The sequence below is a fragment of the Ovis aries genome, chromosome 7, assembly GCF_016772045.2.
Source record: "Ovis aries strain OAR_USU_Benz2616 breed Rambouillet chromosome 7, ARS-UI_Ramb_v3.0, whole genome shotgun sequence".
Lineage (NCBI taxonomy): Eukaryota > Metazoa > Chordata > Mammalia > Artiodactyla > Bovidae > Ovis > Ovis aries.
Genome location: NC_056060.1, coordinates 82,869,313 through 82,894,983, shown reverse-complemented (window position 1 = coordinate 82,894,983; position 25,671 = coordinate 82,869,313). Strand labels below are relative to the sequence as shown.

The 25,671-nt window shown below is 37.9% G+C and overlaps 1 protein-coding gene across 50 annotated transcripts in view; it reads left to right on the top strand.

The window, feature by feature from the left end:
- The window catches only part of NUMB (NUMB endocytic adaptor protein), a 170,623-nt gene that overhangs the window by 95,696 nt on the left and 49,256 nt on the right, over nucleotides 1-25,671 (top strand). For all 50 annotated transcript variants that reach the window (XM_060418288.1, XM_060418271.1, XM_060418284.1 and 47 more), the window contains one exon: nucleotides 14,281-14,421. In XM_060418288.1, coding sequence (XP_060274271.1) covers nucleotides 14,296-14,421 — 126 coding nt within the window. In that variant the 5' untranslated portion in view covers nucleotides 14,281-14,295. The remainder of the gene's footprint in view (nucleotides 1-14,280; nucleotides 14,422-25,671) is intronic.

The window sequence follows — 25,671 nt, the reverse complement described above, 5'->3', positions numbered from 1 at the left end:
TCTTCACTTTCTGCCATAAGGGTGGTGTCATCTGCATATCTGAGGTTATTGATATTTCTCCCGGCAATCTTGATTCCAGCTTGTGCTTCTTCCAGTCCAGCGTTTCTCATGATGTACTCTGCATATAAGTAAAATAAGCAGGGTGACAATATACAGCCTTGACATACTCCTTTTCCTATTTGAAACCAGTCTGTTGTTCCATGTCCAGTTCTAACTGTTGCTTCCTGACCTGCATTTAGGTTTCTCAAGAGGCAGGTCAGGTGGTCTGGTATTCCCATCTATTTCAGAATTTTCCACAGTTCATAGTAGATAAAATATAATTTCCAGAATCCTTAAACTATACTTTAAAAAATTGAGATTTTTATAGTCTTTCTAAATAATCCATTCCAATGTAAATAACCACTATGAAGAAAAAGTTATGTACTATAGAGTTACTGACCAAAAACTCTTCAGTTCAGTGCAGTCGCTCAGTCATGTCTGTCTCTTTGTGACCCCATGAATTGAAGCACGCCAGGCCTCCCTGTTCATCACCAACTCCCGGAGTTCACCCAGACTCATGTCCATCGAGTTGGTGATGCCATCCAGCCATCTCATCCTCTGTCATCCCCTTCTCCTCCTGTCCCCAATCCGTCCCAGCATCAGAATCTTTTCCAGTGAGTCAACTCTTTGCATTAGGTGGCCTAAGTATTAGTAAAGGTTTAATATTAAAATAATCCAATTTTATAACCATAAACCTGACTACATGGGCTACATTGATAAGCCATTTTTAGAAATGGTACTTTTTTGTCCCACTAATTCTTGGTCTTTTTAGTTTCATTATGTTTTTCCAACAAGAAAGACCATTTTCAGTTTGTAGCTTACCGTACGAAACATATTTATTGTTTTTACTTTTTACTAGAGAATTTTTGTTTGTTTCAAGGTATGGTAGTAGTATACCCTACAATGACTGAATAGGCCATACATAGGAGATTCTTTTAGAAACTTTAACCTTCTTGGTGAATGTAACAAATCAGATGATACTTTCTGGACAGAATTCATTTAGAAAGCTTTGCTTTATTTGGAGTTGTATTTTGCCATTTTTTGTAGTATATGTGTGTGTGTGTGTGTGTGTGTGTGTGTGTGTGTCTGTGTCTGTATGTCTGTGTGTGTATATATATATGTAGCATTTAGGAACTGATCCTACAATTAGTTGTCTCTTCCCATAGATGTGGGCTTCCTATGGCTGGGAGCGGTTATTTCTTACAAATCTATAGACTCCTGTTAAAGTACCATTCATGGTAAATGCTTAATACTTATTATTCTTGTTCTTTTTTTGTTCTTTCCTCAGTAGAGCAAATTACCATGTGTGCTTGTAATCCTTCTTACACTCATATACTTAGGCAGTGTTCAATAAATCTATGTCTTGTCAAGAATGAGTTTAATTACCATGAAAGTATGATAATTTAGCTGACCTTTTGATTAATATTATAGATAAGATTTTCTATTTGAAACAGTTGAGCCAAATACTTTGTTTAAAAATTGTCTTTAATTCCAGCAGTGGAATTTAATACACTTTTCTCCCATTTAAATACTCTAAATCTGATTTCAACAGATATTATGTCAGCAAGTAGTGTATTTTCTAGAGCAGGTATGAAAAGATTCAGGAGCATTTCCAGTATTAAGTGGATCCAGTTTACTGTCATTTGCTAGATTATTATAATAGTGTCCTAATTGTCTCCCTGCTTCATTCTTGTTCCCTTCAATCCTTTCTTAAACCAGCTGCCAAATGTAGAATTAAGTGTTTCCTTTTAGAATCCTCCAGTGATTCCCCATTTCTCTCAGAGGAAAATTGAAGTGTTTGGCCTACAAGGTTCTCTGTTAACTTGCTGTGTGTTACCCATGTGGTCTCCTCGCTCCTATTCTCTTGTCTTCGTTTTGCAGTGAACGCACTGACCTCCTTTCTGTTTGTCAGACACTCTAGGCAAAACCTTTAGGACCTTTGCATTGATTATTTTCTTTTTCTGGAACATTTATCCTACTGCATGACTCACTTTTTTACCTACTTCAATTCTTTACTCAAATAATACTTAATTTAAAATTTTATCTCTACCTCAGTACTTCTAATCCCCCTCTTAACCCTATTCATGTTTTTCTCTATAGCTTTTACCATTTTCTGATATACCACAGAGCTGGTGGTGTTCAGGTAAATGTTTTACAATTAATTTTCCAGGTATAGTTCCTACATGAATGATGGTTGATAGTTTGCTTGTGTAGTGAGTAAGATGAAAGTGAAGCAATGAAGTTGTGTGTTAGAATTTCACTCATTTGTCAATGACATGAGAGGCTTCTTTGCTGAACTGGATAATAGTTTTCAAATAGTAGAATATTTCCTCACAATTTTTGTGCTATTCATAAGGTAGTGCTTTAGATACCACACACTTAAGTTCAGTCTGCATTGTAACATTTTCTCCATCAGTTTCTTAGATCTGAACAAGCACAAAACAATAAATCAAGCAGTAATTGATAGTTTTTGCCAAATTTCACAGTGTAAATATTTCCACTGTGGCCAGTTTCAGGTTACCAACATGAAGTCACTGAATACGGTATTTGGAAGAGATGTACAGTAGCCTAGCATTAGGCAATATTTCTACCATACAGATACAAAATCATCAATAGCACCAAGAGCATAGATGATAGTAAAATGTAATGTAAAAATAGGAAGTAAGATTTTAGTATTTATCTTTGTTTTAAAATAACTGTGTTTATATAATTTAATTTATAACAAAGGTTATGTTTAACACCAAGTTCATAAACTTGCTGAAAATTTAACAGTTGGATCTTGTCAGTCAGCACATCGCTGTGAATAACCTGGCTAGTTATTTTCTGTCTATCTCTTTCATAGAGGCAGAGGTTTTGCTCTGTATTGTTTACTGCAGGCTGGAATGGTAGGCAGTCAATGAATACTTGCTAAGTGAATTTTAATTAAATGTATTAGATGCTGAGCAAAAAATAAATTTTGTCTTCAAATAAATTGAAACCTTTTTTGTCTTTTAATATGAAATTGTGATTATAACAATAGCATAATATTCTTACCTCTCTGAATTGTTGACCTAGATTATAAATAAAAGCATGTTACTCTGAAAGGGATAGAAGATTTAAAAATTTTCCTTGCTGAAAGAAAGATAATCATGTGATCTCTCTTTTATAAAAAGAAAAATATGAAGCATATATGCATAGGAAAAAACAAAGGAAAAAACTCTGAACTGTTGATGGAGGTTATTTCTGTTTGGGATTACAGGTCATTTGTATTTCATTCTTCAGCTTTTTCTGTTTTTCCTGTTCTTTACAAGTCACATCTATTATATGATAAAATTATTTTTAAATCAGCTTCTTTATCATGCCTTGGTATATAGTATTTTAGTTGAAAGAGGAGGAAAGTAAAATATTACAAGCAGAATATACAGGGTAAAGAAAGAGAAAGAAGTGAGAAAGCCATTGCATATTTGAAAGGCCTGATCTTATTATGCAAGGAAGTACTGGGAGATAAGGCTGGACAATGCTGGGTTCAAATTGTAGAGGCTTCTGAATGCCAGACTCGGACATCAAACTTTAGAATCTTCAACGGGTTTTGAAGATAGTCAAGGAAGAATTCTAGGAATTTAATCTGGCACAACTCTGTAGGAAGATTAGAAGGAAGAGGGCTTGGAGTCCAGGGGTTGTTGCAGAGGTCATGGATGAAGTGATTTTTCTACCAGGGCAATTAGGAATAGAAGTGCTGTAAGAATTAAAGATTTTAAAATTAAAAAATAAAAAAATAAATTAAAAAAAAAAGGAATAGAAGTGCTGAATGGCTGAATACCAGAGATAACTGATACCTGTTCCCATCCAGTAGCATCTATTGATGAACTTTGTCCGGAAGAATTATGGGAAAGTGTCAGAGATGAACCTTAGAGTATGCTGTTGGCATTTTAAAGCTTTGATGCGTGTAAAGGTGTTGTGTATAAATACAAAAGTCAGGAAGAAGAGTTTGTTTGAAAGGAAGAAGATAAATGGATTTGGAGATATTTGAATTGGAGTTGGAAATAGAAGACTAGAATTCACAAAGAAGTCAGGACTAGATACGAGCTCTTTATGGGAGATAGAGAAAGAAGAAATATATGTTTATAATTAGTTGAGTTTTAACCCATTAAAAAAGAAAACTGAGTTCAGTATGTAATCTGTTCATGAATTCAAAGAAGGAGAAGTACAGTTCGTCATGAAGCTATAAACTGACATATTGACAGGGACATTTTTAGTTTACTAATAAGGTGACTTAATGATTCATTTTAAAATGTTAGCTAACCCTGCATTTATTAGAAAAGCTCCATATGATCATGATATATTTTTAATAAATTGTTTGGTTTGATTTGCAAAATTTTTGCTTAGAATTTATGTATGTATGTTCATGAGAGATATTGGTCTATCTATTTAAAAACCATAAATAGTGTCTTTGGTTTAAATAGTGTCTATCAGGTAATATTAGCCCGATAGAATGCTTTAGGAAATGTTCCCTCCTCTTCAGTTTTTTGGGAAGAGTTTGTAGAATTGGTATGATTTCTTCCTTAAATTTTAGGCAGAATTCACCAGTGAATCCGTTTAGTCCAGGAGTTGTATTTGTGGAAAGATTTTAAACTATAAATTGAATTTCATTAATAGATATAGAACTATTGTGCTGTGCTGTGCTTAGTCGTTCAGTCGTGTCCGACTCTTTGCAACCCCATGAACTGGAGCCTGCCAGGCTCCTTTGTCCATGGGGATTCTCCAAGCAAGAATACTGGAGTGGGTTGCCGTGCCCTCCTAGTCTAGGGGATCTTCCCAACCCAGGGATCAAACCCAGGTCTCCTACATTGCCGGCAAATTCTTTACCAACTGAGCCACCAGGAAAGCCCAGGAATACTGAAGTGGGTAGCCTATCTCTTCTCCAGAGGATCTTTGACCCAGGAATTGAACCAGGGTCTCCTGCATTGCAGGCAGATTCTTTACTAGCTGAGCTACCAGAGAAGCCCATAGGACTGTTCAGTTCAGTTCAGTCTGTCAGTCGTGTGTGACTCTTTGCGACCCCCTGAACCACAGCACGCCAGGCCTCCCTGTCCATCACCAGCACCCGGAGTCCACCCAGACCCATGTCCATTGAGTCAGTGATGCCATCCGACTATCTCATCCTCTGTCATCCCCTTCTCCTCCTGCCCTCAGTCTTTCCCAGCATCAGGGTCATTTCAAATGAGTCAGTTCTTCGCATCAGGTGGCTAAAGTATTGGAGTTGCAGTTTCAAAGGGTTATCTATCTCTTCTTGCAACTTCAAAGGGTTATCTGTTTCTTCTTGCAGCTTCAAACGGTCATCTATTTCTTCTTGAATAAGCTATGAAAGTTTGTACCTTGAAAGGACTTTTTCCATTTCATCTGAGTTGAATTTATTGCCATAAACTTGTTCATAATATGCCCTTATTATTTTTAATATCTATAGACTCTTATAGGGATAACACCTGTCATTCTTTTTATTTTTATTTTTGGCTGCACGGAGTCTTCATTGCTGCCCTTGGGCTTTCTCTAGTTGCATCGAGTGGGGGCTTCTCTCTAGTTGTGGCACATGGGCTTCTCACTGCAGTGGTGTTGCAGGGCATGGGGCTAGAGTTCATGGGCTCTGTAGATACAGCACCCAGTTTTAGTTGCCGCTCAGCATGTGGAATCTTCCAGGATCATGGATTGAACTTCCGTCCTCTGCATTGGCAGGAGGATTCTTAACCACTGGACTATCAGAGAAATCCTCTCATTCTTGACATTGGTAATTTGTATCATTTTTTTCCCCCTGAATAGTCTGGCTATAGGTTTATCAGTATTTCTTCAATCTTCTCCAAGAGCTAGCTTTTAGTTTCCTTTTTTCTATATTTATATTTTCCTACTTGACTGCTTTCTGCTTTGATTCCTACTGTTTCCTTTTTCTCTGCTTGCTTTGCATTTGTTTGTCCTTTAGTTTCTATAGGTAGAAGCTAAGGTCATTGTTTTAAGTTAAGACCTTTCTTATTTTCTAATATAGATGTTTAGTGCAGGGTCTCTCAATAGTGCACTATTGGCGTTCTAAGCTGGACAATTCTTTCTTTTCAGGGGCTTGCCTATGTGTTATAGGATGCTTAGCAGTATCTCTGGCCACTATCCATGAGATGCCAGTAGCATCTCCTCTAGTGACAACCAAAAATGTCTTCTCTAGGTATTGCCAAATGCACAGGATTCCTCCCCATGCCTGGTTGAGAACCACTGGTTTAGTGCTATCAGTTTCTAAGTTCTGCTTTTGTGACATCCCATAAATTTTGATATGTTTTCATTCAGTTCAAAATACTTTCTGAATTCCTTTTTGATTTCTACTTTGACCCATGGGCTATTTTGAAATGCATTATCTGGTTTCCAAATATTTGGTGATTTAATTCCTTTGTGGTCAGAGATCATACTTTGCATGACTTGAAACCTTCTAAATTTGAGACTTGTTCTATGGCCCAGAATATGGTCTATATTGGTAAATGTTCCATATGCACTTGAGAAGAATGTGTACTCTGTTGTCATTGGGTAGAATGTTCTATAAATGTTAATCAGGTCTTGTTGATTGATACTGTTGCTCAAGTCTTGCTGTACATCTCCTTTTTTATTTTCTTCCTACTTATTCTGTTAATTATTGTGATGGGAGTATATAGCCACTCCAACTTTCTTTTGATTTGTATTAATATGGTATATTGTTTTCTGTCATTATACTTTTTACCTGTTTGTGTCTTTATATTTTAAGTACGTTTATTACAGGCAACATATTGTTGGGTCTTGCTTTTTTATCCAGTCTAATGAGCTAGTTAGTCTCTTTGACTACTGGGGCAGCTAGTGTCACTGATAAAGGTGCTGTTTCCCCTAACAAGTCTATTCCAGATCTCACTGGGGGAACATTGTGGTAATGGAGCCAGCCTGCAGGACCGTGGTGGACAGGGTGGAGGGCTGGTGAGTATGGTTATACCATCCTTCCTGTGCCTATCTAGGACGAGGCAGAGGCACATGAAGGCAGACCAACCCTCTGGGGACCCTGGAGGAAGCCAACAGCTGTGCCAGAGAGATGGAACTTTTGGAATCTGACTTGCATTGTTACTGACCAATCAGAATGTTCTCTAGCCTTCAGTTCAGTTCAGTTGCTGAGTTGTGTCCAACTCTTTCTGACCCCATGGACTGCAGCACGCCAGGCCTCCCTCTCCATCACCAACTCCCAGAGTTTACTCAAACTCATCTCCATTGAGTCGGTGATGCCATCCAACCATCTCATCCTCTGTCTTCCCCTTCTCTTCCTGCCTTCAATCTTTCCCAGCATCAGGGTCTTTTCGCATCAGGTACCCAGAGTATTGGAGTTTCAGCTTCAGCATCAGTCCTTCCAGTGAATATTCAGGACTGATTTCCTTTAGGATTGACTAGTTGGATCTCCTTGCAGTCCAAGGGACTCTCCTGAGTCTTCTCCAAGACCACAGTTCAAAAGCATCAATTCTTTGGCACTCAGCTTTCTTCACCGTCCAACTCTCACATCCATGTAAGACTACTGAAAAAACCATAGCCTTGACTAGACGGACCTTTGTTGGCAAAGTAATGTCTCTGCATTTTAATATGCTGTCTCGGTTGATCATAACTTTTCTTCCAGGGAGCAAGAGTCTTTTGATTTCATGGCTGCAATCACCATCTGCAGTGATTTTGAAGCCCCCCAAAAATTAAGTCTGCTACTGTTTCCACTCTTTCTCCATCTATTTGCCATCAAGTGTTGGGACCGGATGCCATAATTGTTTTCTGAATGTTGAGCTTTAAGCCAACTTTTTCACTCTCCTCTTTCACTTTCAAGTGAAGTTCTGCTTCACTTTCTGCCATAAGGGTGGTGTCATCTGCGTATCTGAGGTTATTGCTATTTCTCCCAGCAATCTTGATTCCAGCTTGTGCTTCCTCCAGCCCAGCATTCCTCATGATGTACGCCGCATATAAGTTAAATAAGCAGGGTGACAATAAAGCCTTGACGTACTCCATTTCCTATTTGGAACCAGTCTGTTGTTTCATGTCCAGTTCTAACTGTTGCTTCCTGACCTGCATACATATTTCTCAAGAGGCAGGTCAGGTGGTCTGGTATTCCCATCTCTTTACGAATTTTCCACAGTTTGTTGTGATCCACACAAAGGTTTTGACATAGTCAATAAGGCAGAAATAGATGTTTTTCTGGAACTCTCTTGCTTTTTCCATGATCCAGCAGATGTTGGCAATTTGATCTCTGGTTCCTCTGCCTTTTCTAAAACCAGCTTAAACATCTGGAAATTCTCGGTTCAGGTACTGTTGAAAACTGATGTGGAGAATTTTGAGCATTACTTTACTAACATGTGACATGAGTACAATTGTGCAGTAGTTTGAACATTCTTTGGCATTGCCTTTCTTTGGGATTGGAATGAAAACTGACCTTTTCCAGTCCTGTGGCCACTGCTGAGTTTTCCAAATTTGCTGGCGTATTGAGTGCAGCACTTTCATAGCATCATCTTTTAGGATTTGAAATAGTTCAACTGGAATTCCATCACCTCCCCAGCTTTGTTCGCAGTGATGCTTCCTAGGGCCCTCATGACTTTGGACTCCAGGATGTCTGGCTCTAGGTGAGTGAGATAATCATGCCATCATGATTATCTGGGTCGTGAAGATCTTTTTTGTACAGTTGTTCTGTGTATTCTTGCCACTTCTTAATATCTTCTGCTTCTGTTAGGTCCATACCATTTCTGTCCTTTATCATGCCCATCTTTGCATGAAAAATGTTCCCATGGTATCTCTGATTTTCTTGAAGAGATCTCTAGTCTTTTCCATTCTATTGTTTTCCCTTATTTCTTTGCACTGATCACTGGCCTTACTACTTTGTTAAACCAGTTGTTGGGTTGTGGAAGATCACGGAATGGATCCTAGGCAAGGGACTCAGCACAGTGAATGTTTACTATCTAGAATATAAGCATTGCAAAACCTTATCACTGGTATGGCTATATCAAGTCATACTGGCCAATTATATGGTGTGTATTTCTCTATTCACGTTTGAGTGTGCTGGGTTTAATTCTGTTTATTATATACTAACACCTATTAGATAAAATTAGGAAAATAATGAGATCATCACAAGAAAAGTTTCACCTATCCAACTGCTTATGGTTGCCCTGGTCTTTTCCCTGATCTTCAGGCTTATATACATCTCCACCTGGCAGCCTGATAAATAGACCTCTCAAATTCAACAATTCGGTTCACTGTATTCTTCTATCCAGCTTACTGAGGCCTAGAACTTAGGAGTCATATTTTGATTTCTTTCTCTTCCCCACCTTTTATAATTAATTCCTGCTCTTGACTTTCTCCACAAAGAGAATTCTGTTGATCAAACAAAACTGAGATTATTAAACTTACTGCAGCAAGGGAGAGTACCAGTATGATAGAGTCTTGGTAGTTAGGAGAAGTTAGAAAGATTATTTCTGGGGTTTTGAGATCTGGACTCAGATGGTTTAAGGCAGGTCCTTCAAGGTGGGGAACTAGTTCGGATGGGCAAAGTTTACAACACAATATTTAAAATTAATGGACATAGCAAGAAGAGCAATCTGTTATCATGTGAGGAGAACTGTTTGCCCTGATGCACAAATTGTTTGCCCAGATAGATTAGTTTGTTAAACTTTCCTGACAAAGTGTAGCTAATTCTTGGCTTACAGTCTTATCATCTTAGGCAGAATGCTTTCCTGAAGCACAATTATATCATGTTGACTCAGTTAATTCATAGATTTCCTGAATCTATGTTTTGTTGATGTTGTTGCCTCTACCTGAAATAATCTTTTCCCTCCTACTTTCCACAGTATGTGACTGGTTTTTGTTCTTTTAAAACTTAACTCAGGCAGTGTCTCCTATAGGAAATGTTTCCTGAACCTAGATTGCTTCTAGGTGATACTGTATATAGTGCTATTATTTCATTCTCCATGTTGTGCAGAAATGAACCTTTTATAAAGGGAGAGAGCCATCTAAAGGCCGGTTGTCTTATTAATTTCTGTATCCACTAGCATTCATAACAGGGCCCAGCACATGATAAGTTTTCAGTTTTTACTAACCCAAACAAACTGGGTCAGAGGAGGAAGACCAGAGGAATAGGAGATAAGAGGTGATGATTTAACTTTAAATTAATGAGACTGAGGCAGTATCAGTGCACCCAAATACAGAAATTTAAGAGAGGAAGAGTTAAGAGTACAATTAGGAAATGCTCCTAATTGGGGTAATAGTTTGTATTGATTATTTCTCCAGGAGTGATAATGCAAAGAGAACACCAATGGAGGATTAATATTTGAGGAATATCTACAGTGGGTGGGAGAAAGTAGAGGAAGCCCTCAAAGGCATCGGTAGAAACAGAGATGAGGAGGATAAACCAGAGGATTTCCTGATGTGGGCAGTTAAGTGTACGCAGTAACCTCTGAAAATCTAGCAGAATGGGGATATCATTTTTTAAAAATTTAGTTTGTAGGACAAAATAAGTTTGTTCTCAGGTTTTATACTTAGAAAAATATATTCCTTACCTATATTCAACCAGGACTTCCACAGGGGGTATGATTTTCTTTATTTGGGAGTCACGTTTAACCTTATTGAGAACCAGTAGTAAACATTACTTTGAATTAACATTTTCTTTTTTTGTTTTTGGTAAGCAAAATCATTATACATAGATTACCTGAAAATAGAATGTTTGGTTTCTCCCTTGTATTAATTATTATCTTAATTGCTAGATTATTTTGTAGGCCAGTGGTAGTTACACATTAAGAAGTAGCAAGTAAGATATTATGATTATGTATTTTCTTTTTACCAAGTTCATTTTAGAACAGTTACAGATATATCACTGATTTTCAAAAAATTTCCAGCTCTGAAACTCTTTCCTTAAGCTTTAACATGGAGCCCCAACATGTAAGTCAGAGAAAGAGAAGCTTGTCTGTTTGAACCTGTGACAGGGACTGAAAGCCCTCCTGAGAGTTATATCAGTCTTCTAACCTCCTCCTCTTTCCTTCCAAACACGTTTGGTACCAGAGACTCCTCTGTGGAAATTCTAGAGCCACCTAAAGGATAGTTCAAAAATCACTGATATATAATTCTCTTTGTAGAAACACTGATGTCAAGCCATATTAATACTGAAAGTGATGTGATATTTAGACCTTCAAATCAGATGATATTTCCAGTCTGTTATCTTTATTGGTCAGTAGAATAGTACAACAACAAAGAGGAAATACATTTGTACTGGTGCTATTTAGACAGAGGTTGGATATCAGGGCTTCCCTGATAGCTCAGTTGGTAAAGAATGTACCTGCAGTGCAGGAGACCCTGGTCCGATTCCTGGGTTGGGAAGATGCGCTGAAGAAGGAATAGGCTACCCACTCCAGTATTCTTGGGCTTCCCTTGTGGCTCAGCTGGTAAAGAATCTGCTTGCAATGTGGGAGACCTGGGTTCAGTTCCTGGGTTGGGAAGATCTCCTGGAGAAGGGAAGGATTACCCACTCCAGTATTCTGGCCTGGAGAATTCCATGGAATGTATAGTCCATGGTCTCACAAAGAGTCAAACATGACTGAGTGACTTTCACTTCATTTCACTGGATGTCTTCCTTTCAGGGAAGTTGTCCAAGTAGTTCCTTTGTCGGTGGGAGGTTGGCCTACTATTAAATGCAGTCTCTTCCAACACCGATGATTCTCTGGTCTTACTGTCTACATTTATCCTACCTTGTAAATACCATCTAATAGGATGGGATCTATTGTATCTTTCATTTCTTCAACTTTATAGTGTGCTGTATATATGACAGGCACTGTATTAGGATGCAAGGATACTATTTAAACAAGTAAGTATAAACAAACAAGATACAACCTTCCATAAAGGAAATAGAAAATTGCTATAAGGTTTGAGGAGTACAGTTACAGAGGTAAGCAGAGGGTATTCATGGGACTCATATGAAATGAAAGGACCCAGACCAGATAGGGGCTTTTCAGAAAAAATGCTAGCTTCTATGAAGACTGAGCTGACTCTTTGAAAATGAGTAAACTTGAACCAGAAGCAAATAGAGAAAGGTCTTTCTAAGCAGAGGAAGGAGCATGTACAGAGGCTCTGAAAGATAGCCTGCCTTGTTTAAAGTAGTTTGGGTAGTTGAGTATGCCTGGAGCTTAGCATGTGAATGGAGCTGGTGGGTGAAGCCAGATGAAAAAAGACTGCACCATGCTTGGGAATTTGGACTTTACCTTAAAAGTGATGTGAAGCTATTGAAGGATTTTAAGCAGAGTAATTAATGGTCAGATTTGTGTTTTAGAAAGTGCTCTGGCATTAGTCAGGAGAACAGATCGGAGTAGACCTCTCTTGGAAGCAGAGAGACTATTAAGTTATTAAGCTTTTGCAATGATACAAGCAAAAATGAGGATAGTAGAACTTACATGGTGGGTGGGGAAATTAATTCAGGATATACTAAGTAAATAAAATCCATAGTTATTGGTCAGAGAAAGAATAAAAGTAGAGGTGACTTTTAGCTGTTTGACTTGGCCAGCTGGGTAAGTGTATAGTCTTTTTTTGCTAAGAGGAAGAAAAAGAAAGGCATCATACAGACTTTTGTCTCAAGATTCTTGGAGTGCCACCTCGAGCAAGGATGTGGATGTTTTTTATTTTCTTATATTTGTATTTGTATATATTCTTGAAATGTGATATGAAAGTATATTATCAAGGAAGGTTAAGGAATTCTTTTTGGAAGTCTATTAGATTAAGATAGACTCTCATTGAAAGTAGTTTAGGAATAAGTGATCTACTTAAAAGCAAAGGAATGGATTACCTTTTGTCCATCCAGTCCTTTGATTATTTAATATCCACCTAACCTACTCAGGGCTTCCCTGGTGGCTCAGAGGTTAAAGCATCTGCCTCCAATGCGGCAGACCCGGGTTCGATCCCTGGGTCGGGAAGATCCCCTGGAGAAGGCGATGGTAACCCACTCCAGTATTCTTGCCTGGAGAATCCCATGGACGGAGAAGCCTGGTAGGCTATAGGCCATGGGGTCACAAAGAGTCGGACATGACTGAGCGACTTCACTTTCACTTTACCTACTCTATAAATCAACTTTGAATTGAGAAATAATAAATTCATTTTTAGAAAATCCAGAGATTTTATCATTCATCTCTCCGAAATTTTACCTTTTAAGAAAATGTGTGGTAAGATTAGCCTCTCTGTGTGAATTAGCTAATTTGGTAATAGTTCTGCTGTGGCATTATGCACTTTAAAATACAAAATGATTTTCCTCTGAATGCAGGCCTTGATTTTCAAGTCTTTCATCGGTGTTCTGTGGGAATTAATGTTCCCTCCCTTGTTGTTTAACATTCCTGGCAGAGATGTTTCCTCTATATAGCTTTGTCACATCATTTTCTCAAGTTAGGTCTCCTTTTAGGCTGGTTGAGGTGCTTAAATCCCTCACGGAAAGAATGAAACAGAAAACTGAAGGTATTGGTTTCAGGTTTTGAGATTTGTTCTATAAAGGGATACATTCATTATGTTTATTCATTGACTCTTAAATGCTCCTTTGTTTCTTATTAGATAAGTCTTCCTTCTCTGTAGTTTTGTGATTTCTTCTGTACCTTTAAAAGCATGAGAGAAGTGCCTCTTCCAGTAACAAAACAAAAACACTGTAGTTTAAACCAAAAAAATTCCCAAATGTCAGTGTTTCAGAATGATTTTTTCCTGATAAGGATCAAAGTTTTCAGAATATTTTCAGAAATTGTTAGCAGTTTATAATTTGGCCTACATGTACAAATTTCCTTATTCGGTAGTTAAAATGGATTTGAGAGGTAGATTAGTAGGAATAGCCATTGGTTTATTACAATTAAAGTGCTTGAAAGTTCTTATAATAACAACTCCAGATCCTACAAGATGTTATTGTTGTTTTCCTAGAACTAGTACTATAATTGTCTTTGCAAAAAGTGAAATGATTTGTTTGTTTGAACTTAGGGTTACTCTAAAAGGAAGTATGTTAATTGCTCGTTTCCCCCTAAAACAAAACCTTTGATTTGAGATAATAGTTTTTTTATTAATATTGTAATGTGAACTTTAAATGTGTGAGAAGGTTCAGTTCAGTTCAGTTGCTCAGTCATGTCCGACTCTGTGACCCCATGATTCCCAGCACACCAGACCTCCCTGTCCATCACCAACTCCCGGAGTTCATCCAGACTCGTGTGAGAAGGTAGTAACTTCCTTTTCATATTTCTTTTACAGCTTGTAAAAATTAAAATGAATAAACTACGGCAGAGTTTTAGGAGAAAGAAAGATGTTTATGTTCCAGAGGCCAGTCGTCCACATCAGTGGCAGACAGATGAAGAAGGAGTTCGTACTGGAAAATGTAGCTTCCCAGTCAAGGTAAGACCTCACGTTTCTATAAATTCCATTAATCAGAACAGTTAGAAGAAAACACTTCAAAAGCTAATTTCTTTATATTCTGCTTCAATGACAGAATTAGTAAGAAGAAAAAGAGATTATAATTAATGATTTTTCTCCTTCTGTTTGTTTATTTATTTTTAAATATATATGTTTTATTGACTTGCATTGTTTCAGGTGCACAGCAAGGTGGTTCAGTTATACAAATACACATATATTATTTTTGAAACTATTTTCCACCATAAGTTACTACAAGATACTGACTATAGTTCCCTATGATATACAGTAAACCTTTGTTGCTTGTTGCATATCTATTTTTTTATTAGAAATCTGGCATTCTGTTTATACTAAGTCAAACAAGTGGAATCAAAAATGTCATAATTTTTTAGTTAGGCAAAAATTCATAAGTTTTCTAAAATATATATATTATACATATTTATATATATGTATACAAAAGCTTTTCTGCTACTCTTGATAAAAGCTTGGGAAAGAACAATCAACAAGAAGAGAAGAGATGAAAAAATTGGAGAACATAAAGTAAATGAAATTCGAGCACTGAATATGAAATAGAAAAAGTGAAACTAGATAAAAGTAAAAGATCATCATATAGTCCAGTTGTTTTTAAACATGTCTGCTCATTAGAAACATATCTGGAGCTCTGGAGAAAAAAAGCAATACCTGAGCATTTGTAGTTTTCAAAAAAATTTCAAGATACTTCTGATATGCATCTAGGTTTTAAAAAGTAATTTTAAAAGGTTTATCTAATAGATCCTAGTTTTGGTGATACAGAATTCTGTTATTTTTCTCTTGACGAATCATGATATAGTGGTATTAAGTGAGTAATAGTGACATAATCACAATAGTAAAAGATTTGTATCAGTTTTCACAATCAGTTCAGTTCAGTTGCTGAGTCGTGTCCGACTCTTTACGACCCCATGGACTGCAGCACGCCAGGCCTCCCTGTCCATCACCAACTCCTGGAGCTTGCTCAAACTCATCTCATTGAGTCAGTGATGCCATCCAACCATCTCATCCTCTGCCATCCTCTTCTCCTCCTGCCCTCAATCTTTCCCAGCATCAGGATCTTTTCAAATGAGTCAGCTCTTCGCACAGGTGGCCAAAATATTGGAGTTTCAGCTTCAACATCAGTCCTTCCAATGAACACTCAGGACTGATCTCCTTTAGGATGGACTGGTTGGATCTCCTTGCTGTCCAAGGGACTCTCAAGAGTCTTCTCCAACACCATAGTTCAAAAGCATCAATTCTTTGGCCCTTAGCTTTCTTTATAGTCCAATTCTCACATCCATACATGGCCACTGGAAAAACCATAGCTTTGACTAGATGAACCTGTGTCAACAAAGTAATGTCTCTGCTTTTTAATATGCTGTCTCAGTTGGTCATAACTTTCCTTCCAAGGAGTAAGCGACTTAATTTCATGGTTGCAGTCACCACCTTCAGTGATTCTGTGAGCCCAAAAAGATAAAAGTCTCTCACTGTTCCCATTGTTTCCCTCGTCTGTTTGCCATGAAGTGATGGGACCAGATGCCATGATCTTTGTATTTTTAATGTTGAGTTTTAAGCCAGCTGTTTCACTCTCCTTTTTCACTTTCATTAAGAGGCTCTTCTGCCATAATGGTGGTATCATCTGCATATCTGAGATTATTTATATTTCTCCCAGCAGTCTTGATTTCAGCTTGTGCTTCATCCAGCCCGGCATTTCTCATGATGTACTCTGCATATAAGTTAAATAAGCAGGGTGACAATATACAGCCTTGACGTACTCCTTTCCCAATTTGGAACCAGTCAGTTGTTCTTTTGAACTGCATTCAAATGGGTATATCTTTGCTTTTCTCCTTTGGCTTTAGCTTCTCTTCTTTTCTCAGCTCTTTGTAAGGCCTTCTCGGACAACCATTTTGCCTTTTTGCATTTCTTTTTCTTGGGAATGGTCTTGATCACTGCCTTCTGTACAATGTCATGAACCTCAGTCCATAGTTCTTCAGTCAGTCTGTCTATCAGATCTAGTCCCTTGAATTTATAGGTCATACCTGAATGGTCTAATGGTTTTCCCTACTTTCCTCAATATAAGTCTGAATTTTGCAAGAAGGAGTTCATGATTTGAGCCACAGTTAGCTTCCAGTCTTGTTTTTGTTGACTGTAAAAATAAATCCTGTAATCAAGGAAATCTATAATCAAATCCAGTTGCCCTCAAGACCAGGTTACCTGGGGATTCCCAGTCTCCTTGTCAGATTCCCCAGGCTGTAAAGCCTTAAGTGGGGTTTACAACCTTCACAGTGGTGGGAGAATTTCTTTGGAATTATTGTTCTGTAGTCCGTGGGTCACCCACCCATAGGGTGTGGGATTTGATTTTATTGTGATTGTACCTCTCCTAACATCTTTCTGTGGCTTCTTCTTTGTCTTTGGATGTAGATTATCTTTTTTTAGTATCTTTTTCCAGTGTCTTCCTGTTGATGGTTGTTCAACAGCTAATTGCAATTTTGGTGCTCTCGCAGGAGAAGATGAGCACACGTCCTTCTATTCTACCATCTTGCACTGGAAGCCTTCTCATTATATTTAAACAAGAATCTCTGGTATATAATCTGAAATCACTACAAATAAGACCACTTCTGATGAAAATACTAATCCTGAAATACCTAAAAATTCTGAATTAGCAAGAATCAAGTTTTTTTCAATAGAACATGCTTGCTAATGGTGGAACAAAGGAAGTGGGTATCTGCTTTCTTAAATACAGGCCTGGTATGTTCTATAAAATCTTAAATCAGAAGAGTTAAATCAAAAGGGATTTTATCCTTAATCTCTTTTTTCTATTTGAATAGATGTTTTTATTTATTTTTTAAATTGGAGGCTAATTATAGTATTATAGTGGTATCCTTAATCTTGTAACTTTTAATTGAGTTCATTTAAACTAATGCCTTCATTTGTCACATCAGAAAATGGAAGCTTTAAAGTTTAAGAACATAGTGAAGATCTAGAGAAAGGGGTGCCTTGTAGGTGCTTTTTGTTACTGCTACTTGAGACTAAAGAAGAATCATCTGTATTTAAGGTCATAGAAGAAATAAATGAGCGTGCTACACCATTTAGTGAGAAGAAGCAATTAAGGGGTCGCAAAGAGTCAAACATGACTGAGAGACTAACCTGAACTGAACTGATGCTATGAGATGTGTGAGGAGGAAAAAATAGAAGGAACTACACCAAAATGTTAATATCTTGAAGAAGAAACTTTAATTTGAAGTGTTAGCATTTTTCTCTATTTTTTGTATATTCTTATGTGTGAGTATTTTTATTGTTATTTTTCTCCTCCTTTTTTACTGCCTTGGTACTATGCATGAAATATGGACTAAAGCCTCAGAAAGAAAAATAGTCAATATGATTGGAAAAGTGATTTTGAGAATCTCTGGGAACTTAATACATGACTCTTAAAATACACAAATTTTCCACAGTCTCAATGATGAAACATTTTCCTAATCACCTAGCTTTGTCTATGCAATTTACTTGCTGAAACTGCTTTTATAGGAATAATAAACTTAATGTTTAATTTTAAGTGGTTAGTGTGATATTAAGATTAAAACAAACAACTCCACCTCTTACATAAAATCTAACACTCTTCTCTAGTGCCCCACACCCAGCCAAACAGTAGATTCATTTTGATTATGCAAATCAAGTATTAAGTATTGGGATCCTTAACGTCTTACAGAAAAAACTAAATGAACTTTTTGGCCAACCTGATATGTTGAAGTCGGTCCTCTTACACATTGCTGATTGCTTGGAGGATACTTTGCAACCTCATGGGAGGGCAATTTGGAAAATATCAGTTAAAAGTTTCAATGTACTTTTCATTTGACTAGCAGTTTTACATTTAAGAATTACATCTATAGATATATACTGGTGTGAGTGATCATTCTAGCAATTTGTTTATAATAGTAAAAATCTGGAAACTCAGTTAAACATCATTCTGAGACTAGATAAAGAAGTTATGACATCTGTTGAGGGGAATTCTTTGACACTTAAAAAAAGAATGAGGTAGATCTATCATCACATATTTATAAATTTTTTGAACTCCTGCTGTGTGCCAGACGGATGTTAAGTGGTAAGCAAGTAAGACATAATTCTCACTCTGTGGAGTTTATAGTCTCCTTATGGGGGAGAGACTTTAATTTGATATCTGTGTTACTAATACATGATTACAGACTGAGAAAGTGCTTTTTATTTACTTTATTTCTCTTTTCAAAAAGTCTTTTTTTTAATATAGCTGATACACAATGTTATGTTGGTTTCAAGTGTACATCTAAGCAATTCAGCTATACATTCTTTGTTTACATTCTGTTCTATTATAGGTTATTATAAGATGCTGAATATAGTTCGTTGTGCTATATATACAGTAGGTCCTTGTTGTTATCTATTTTATATGTAGTAATGTACATGTTTTGATCCCAAACTCCTAACTTTCCCCCCCTCCCCTTTCCCCTTTGGTAATGCTAAGTTATGGCTGAGTAATATTCCATATTGTGTGTATATCACATCATCTTTATTCATTCATCTATCAGTGGACACTTGGGTTATTACCATGTCATGGCTATTGTAAATAGTGCTGCTGTGAACATTAAGGTGTGTGTATCTTTTTGAATTATAGTTTTCTCCTTATATATGCCTAGGAGTGGAATTGCAGGATCACGTGGTAGCTCTGATTCTAGTTTTTTAAGAAACCTCCATGCTATTCTCCATAATGGCTGCACCAGTTTACATTCCCACTAACAGTGTAGGGTGGTTCCTTTTTCTTGGTGCCCTTTCCAGCATTTATTATTTGTAGACTTTTTGACATGGCTATTAACCAGATTTAGAAAAGGCAGAGGAACCAGAGATCAAATTGCCAACATCCACTGGATCATCGAAAAAGCAGGAGAGTTCCCGAAAAACATCTGCTTTATTGATTACGCCAAAGCCTTTGTGTGAATCACAACAAACTGGAAAATTCTTCAACCGATGGGAATATCAGACTACCTTACCTGCCTCCTGAGAAATCTGTATGCAAGTCAAGAAGCAACAGTTAGAACTGGATGTGGAACAACAGACTGGTTCCAAATCAGAAAAGGAGTACATCAAGGATGTATATTGTCACCCTGCTCATTTAACTTATATGCAGAATACATCATGCAAAATGCAGGGCTGGATGAAGCACATGCTGGAATCAAGATTGCCGGGAAAAATATCAATAACCTCACATAGGCAGATGATACCACCCGTATGGCATAAAGTGAAGAAGAACTAAAGAGCCTCTTGATGAAAGTGAAAGAGGAGAGTGAAAAAGTTGGCTTAAAGCTCAACATTCAGAAAACAAAAATCATGGCATCCTATCACTTCATGGCAAATAGATGGGGAAACAGTGAGAGACTTTATTTTGGGGTCTCCAAAATCACTGCAAATGGTGACTGCAGTCATGAAATTAAAAGAGGCCTGCTCCTTGGAAGAAAAGCTATGACCAACCTAGACAGCATGTCAAAAAGCAGACATTACTTTGCCAACAAAGGTCCATCTAGTCAAAGCTATGCTTTTTCCAGTAGTCATATGTGGATGTGAGAGTTGGACTGTAAAGAAAGTTGAGTGCCAAAGAATTGATCCTTTTGAACTGTGGTGTTGGAAAAGACTCTTGAGAGTTCTTTGGACTGCAAGGAGATCCAAGCAGTCCATCCTAAAGGAAATCAGTCCTGAATGTTCATTGGGAAGACTGATGGTGAAGCTGAAATGCCAATACTTTGGCCACCTGATGCGAAGAACTGACTCATTGGAAAAGATCCTTGATGCTGGGAAAGATTGAAGGCAGGAGGAGAAGGGAATGATAGAGGATGAGATGGTTGGATGGTATCACCGACTCTATGGACATGAGTTTGAGTAAGCTCTTGGAGTTGGTGATGGACAGGGAAGCCTGGTGTGCTGCAGTCCATGGGGTTGGAAAGAGTCAGACACAACTGAGCAACTGAACTGAACTGAATTGAGTCTAACCAGTCTGATGTAATACTTCATTGTAGTTTTGATTTGCATTTCTCTAATAGCTAGCAATGTTGAGCATCTTTTCATGTGGCTATTGGACATCTGTATGTCTTCTTTGGAGAAATGTCTATTTAGGTCATCTGCTCATTTTTTTAATTGGGTTGTTTGATTTTTGATATTGAGCTGTACAAGCCATTTGTATATTTTGGAGATTAGCCCCCTTGTTGGTCATTCTGTTCGCAAATATTTTCTCCCATTCTGTAGGTTGTCTTTTTTTGTTGTTATTTGTGGTTTTCTTTTCTGTGCAGAAGATTTTTGGTTTAACTAGGTCACATTTGTTTGAGATAAGTGCTTTTTAAAAAGGGAATCTGGTTCTCTAATAACATGTAACAAAACAACATGACCCAGACTGTAGGATCAGGGAAGGCTTCCTTGAGAAAGTAAAGTTTGACCTGATATCTAAAGGTTTAGTAGGAATGAATTAGGTGCGAAGAGTATATGTACATAGACATGGTGGTGGGAGGAAAGAATGATATCAAGGAACTAAAGGAAAGCTATAGTAGTATCGGAAGTTTAGATGAACCAGGGAAGAAGTAGGGCAAAGATTTGTAGTCCATGTTAAGGACTTCTAGAGTAATGGAATTTAAAAAAAATTAAAAGATGCTTGTTCCTTGAAAGAAACGCCATGACAGACCTAGACGGTGTATTAAAAAACAGAGACATCACTTTGCCGACAAAAGGTCCTTATAGTCAAAGCTGTGGTTTTTCTGGTAGTCTGGAAACTGTGGTTTTCCAGCAGTATATGGATATGAGAGTTGGACCATAAAGAAGACTGTGTGCCAAAGAATTGATGTTTTTGAACTGTGGTGGTAAAGGAAATCAATCCTGAATATTTACTGGAAAGACTGATGCTGAAGCTGAAGCTCCAGTACTTTGGCCACCTGATGCAAAGAGCCAACTCATTGGAAAAGACCCTGATGCTGGGGATGACCGAAGACAGGAAGGGAAGGGGACGACAGAGGATGTGATGGTTGGATGGCATCACCAATTGATGAATGGACATGAGTTTAAGCAAACTCTTGGAGATGGTGAAGGACAAGGAAGGCTGGCGTTCTGCAGTCCATGGGGGTCACAAAGAGTCAGACATGACTGAGCCATTGAACAATAACATAGTGGTTACGAAGAGTCTGGTGAAAGATTACTAATCCAGAGGATAGATAATGGTAGGCTGGACTAGAGTGGTGACTGCTGAGATGAAAAGAAAAGTAAATTGAAAAATAATTGAGGCACTAGGAATTGGAGACAGATTGCATCTAGGAAATGAAAAGGGGTAGTATTAAAGAGAATACCTAGTATCTTGTCCCAGACTGATAGAGGTGGTGATCGTTGATACAGGAAATACTGAAAGAATGTTCTCTGCATGTACTTATGCAGAATATTGTAGTCTATCATTAAGTGATAAAGGCAAGGTACAGAACAGTTTATATGGAATGATTCTTTTTATAGTTAAATTAAAAAAAAAAATTAAAACTTCCTGGTGGTCTAGTGGTTAAGAATCCACCTTCCAATGCGGGGGATGTGGATTGGATCACGGGTTGAGTAACGAGGATCCCACATGCCGTGGGGTAACTAAGCCCACTTGCCACAACTAGAGAACCCGTGTGCTGCAACTGAAACCCAGTGCAGCCAAAAATAAATAATTTTAAGAAAAGAAAATATGTATAGAAGGGCTTCCCTGGTGGCTCAGAGGTTAAAGCGTCTGCCTCCAATGTGGGAGACCTGGGTTCGATCCCTGGGTTGGGAAGATCCCCTGGAGAAGGAAATGGCAATCCACTCCAGTATTCTTGCCTGGAGAATCCCATGGCGGAGAAGCCTAGTAGGGGTCCTAGTAGAAGTCCACGGGGTCGCAAAGAGTCGGACACGACTGAGCAACTTCACCTCACATATATGTAAGAAATATCTGTAAGAAGACACAGGTAATTCAGACCTCTGGTAGTAAAGAGTTGGTGATTTGTTCACTTTTGAATATATGTCCTTTGGAATTAGTGGTATTTTTTTTTTATCGTGAACATGTATCATATTTATAATTAGTACATATATATTTTAAACCTCATCCATAGGATTCTGAGAGGTTAAAATAATTATAGTAAAGTTAATTGAAGCACTTTTAATTGGCTACAAAATACATAGCTTTAAAGTATTTTATGTAAGATAAATAAGGCTCAGTATCTTTTTTTTTTTCCAATTTATTTTACTTTACATTACTATGTTGGTTTTGCCATACATTGACATGAATCCGCCACGGGTATACATGTGTTCCCAATCCTGAACACCCCCCCCCACCTCCCTCCCCATATCATCTCTCTGGGTCATCCCAGTGCACCAGCCCCAAGCATCCTGTATCGAACCTAGACTGGCAATTCGTTTCTTACGTGATAGTATACATGTTTCGATGCCATTCTCCCAAATCATCCCACCCTCTCCCTCTCCCACAGAGTCCAAAAGTCTGTTCTATACATCTGTGTTTCTTTTGCTGTCTCGCATACAGGGTTATCATTACCATCTTTCTAAATTCCATATATATGTGTTAGTATACTGTATTGGTGTTTTTCTTTCTGGCTTACTTCACTCTGTATAATCGGCTCCAGTTTCATCGACCTCATTAGAACTGATTCAAATGCATTCTTTTTAATGGCTGAGTAATACTCCATTGTGTATATGTACCACAGCTTTCTTATCTATTCATCTGCTGATGGACATCTAGGTTGCTTCCATGTCCTGGTTATTATAAACAGTGCTGCGATGAACATTGGGGTATACATGTCTCTTTCAATTCTAGTTTCCTCGGTGTGTATGCCCAGCAGTGGAATTGCTGGGTCATAAGGCAGTTCTATTTCCAGTGTTTTAAGGAATCTCCACACTGTTCTCCATAGTGGCTGTACTAGTTTACATTCCCACCAACACTGTAAGAGGGTTCCCTTTTCTCCACACCCTCTCCAGCATTTATTGCTTGTAGACTTTTGGATCGCAGCCATTCTGACTGGTGTGAAATGGTACCTCATTGTGGTTTTGATTTGCATTTCTCTGATAATGAGTGATGTTGAGCATCTTTTCATGTGTTTGTTAGCCATCTGTATGTCATCTTTGGAGAAATGTCTATTTAGTTCTTTGGCCCATTTTTTGATTGGGTCATTTATTTTTCTGGAATTGAGCTGCATGAGTTGCTTGTATATTTTTGAGATGAGTTGTTTGTCAGTTGCTTCATTTGCTATTATTTTCTCCCATTCCGAAGGCTGTCTTTTCACCTTGCTTATAGTTTCCTTTGTTGTGCAGAAGCTTTTAAGTTTAATTAGATCCCATTTGTTTATTTTTGCTTTTATTTCCAATATTCTGGGAGGTGGGTCATAGAGGATCCTGCTGTGATTTATGTCGGAGAGTGTTTTGCCTATGTTCTCCTCTAGGAGTTTTATAGTTTCTGGTCTTACGTTTAGATCTTTAATCCATTTTGAGTTTATTTTTGTGTATGGTATTAGAAAGTGTTCTAGTTTCTTTCTTTTACAAGTGGTTGACCAGTTTTCCCAGCACCACTTGTTAAAGAGACTGTCTTTAATCCATTGTATATTCTTGCCTCTTTCGTCGAAGATAAGGTGTCCATAGGTGTGTGGATTTCTCTCTGGGCTTTCTATTTTGTCCCATTGCTCTATATTTCTGTCTTTGTAAGGCTCAGTATCTTTCTGTGCAGTTCTCATTTGTGGTAAGAAATTGCTGGTTGGGATGTATTTTAGAGGTAAGCACAGAAGATATAAAATTTATATCTTAGAAGGACTTCCCAAGCGGCGCTAGTGATAAATAACCTGACTGCCAGTGCAGGAGGCGTAAGAGACGTGGGTTCAGTCCTTGTGTCGGGAAGACCCCCTGGAGGATGATATGGCAACCGTCTCCAGTATTCTTGCCTGGGAAATCCCATGGACAGAGGAGCCTGCCAGGTTACGGTCCTTAAGGTCACAGAGAGTCTTACATGACTGAAGCAACTTAACATGCACACACAATATCTTACACAGGTAGGGCAGCTTATTTAGTGTTTTTGTTTGGTCTTTTCCAAACGGTCTTTTGAAATCCTTTCAAGATGTTCAGCTCCTCTACTGTGTGTGCCTCCCTTACCTGCCTTCCTTCCAACCCATCCCGTCCCACCCTGTCCCACACACTTACATGCAGGTGACCTAGGGTAGAATGGGAGAATCAAAGCCTGAAATGTTTCCCCTATAACCTAGAGATAGATGCATTTTCTCAGTCAAACTGGGCAAATGATATCTGGGCTTGCCTTAGAAACCATGAATTCTAAACTATGATTGGTAAGAAAAGTTTCCCATGTAGGCAGCTAGTAGGGTGGTGGGCATGTTTGCTGAAGGAGAACATATTTGCGGGTAGAGATGAGTTCCTTTTGAGGTACATATGAGAGTTGTACATGCAGATCCCCACTGACCAAAAGCACCATGAGCTTTGATTTTGAGGATACAAATTTTAGTGAGTAGGTGAGTTTGCAAATATGGAATCCTCAAATAATATATATAGCTATATGTAAATCATCATTAGAATCATGTATCATTGAGATTGCCTAAGTGAGAAGAGAAGGCGGCCTTGGACAAATATAGAAAGGACAGGCAGCATAAACAAGTGTCTTCAAAGGAAAATAAGAATGAGTAGCCAGAGAGACGAGAAACCAGGATAACGTAGTCTCAGACACCAAGATTTTCAAAGAAGAAAAAAGTGGTCAAATGCTATAAAGAAATCAAGTAAGAAATGAAACTTGATTAGATTAAATATTTGAAGGTGTTGGTGATTTAGATTGGAGTCATGGGGATGGAATCTATGTTGAGTGGACGGATGCAAAATAAGGAGATAACAAATCTAGACATTACTAATCCCAGAAGTTTGTCAGACAAGGTTATGTGATGGGAGAAGGGTTCAAGTAGGGGGGAAGTATAGCAAGAGGTAGAAGAAAACTTTTCGTGGTAATGGCTGATTGTGATGATGGTTTCTCAGTTATACATATGATTAAAAAACTCAGCAGATTATATACTGTAAATGTGTATATTTTGTTGTATGTCACTTTTACCTCAGTAAGGCAGTTAAATTTTGTTTTTCAGGAAATTTGTCTTCAAAGGAGACTAGAAAGGCAGAGTAACAAAAGGAGTGTGAAGTTGAAAAACTATGTGTGTGTATTTTGTT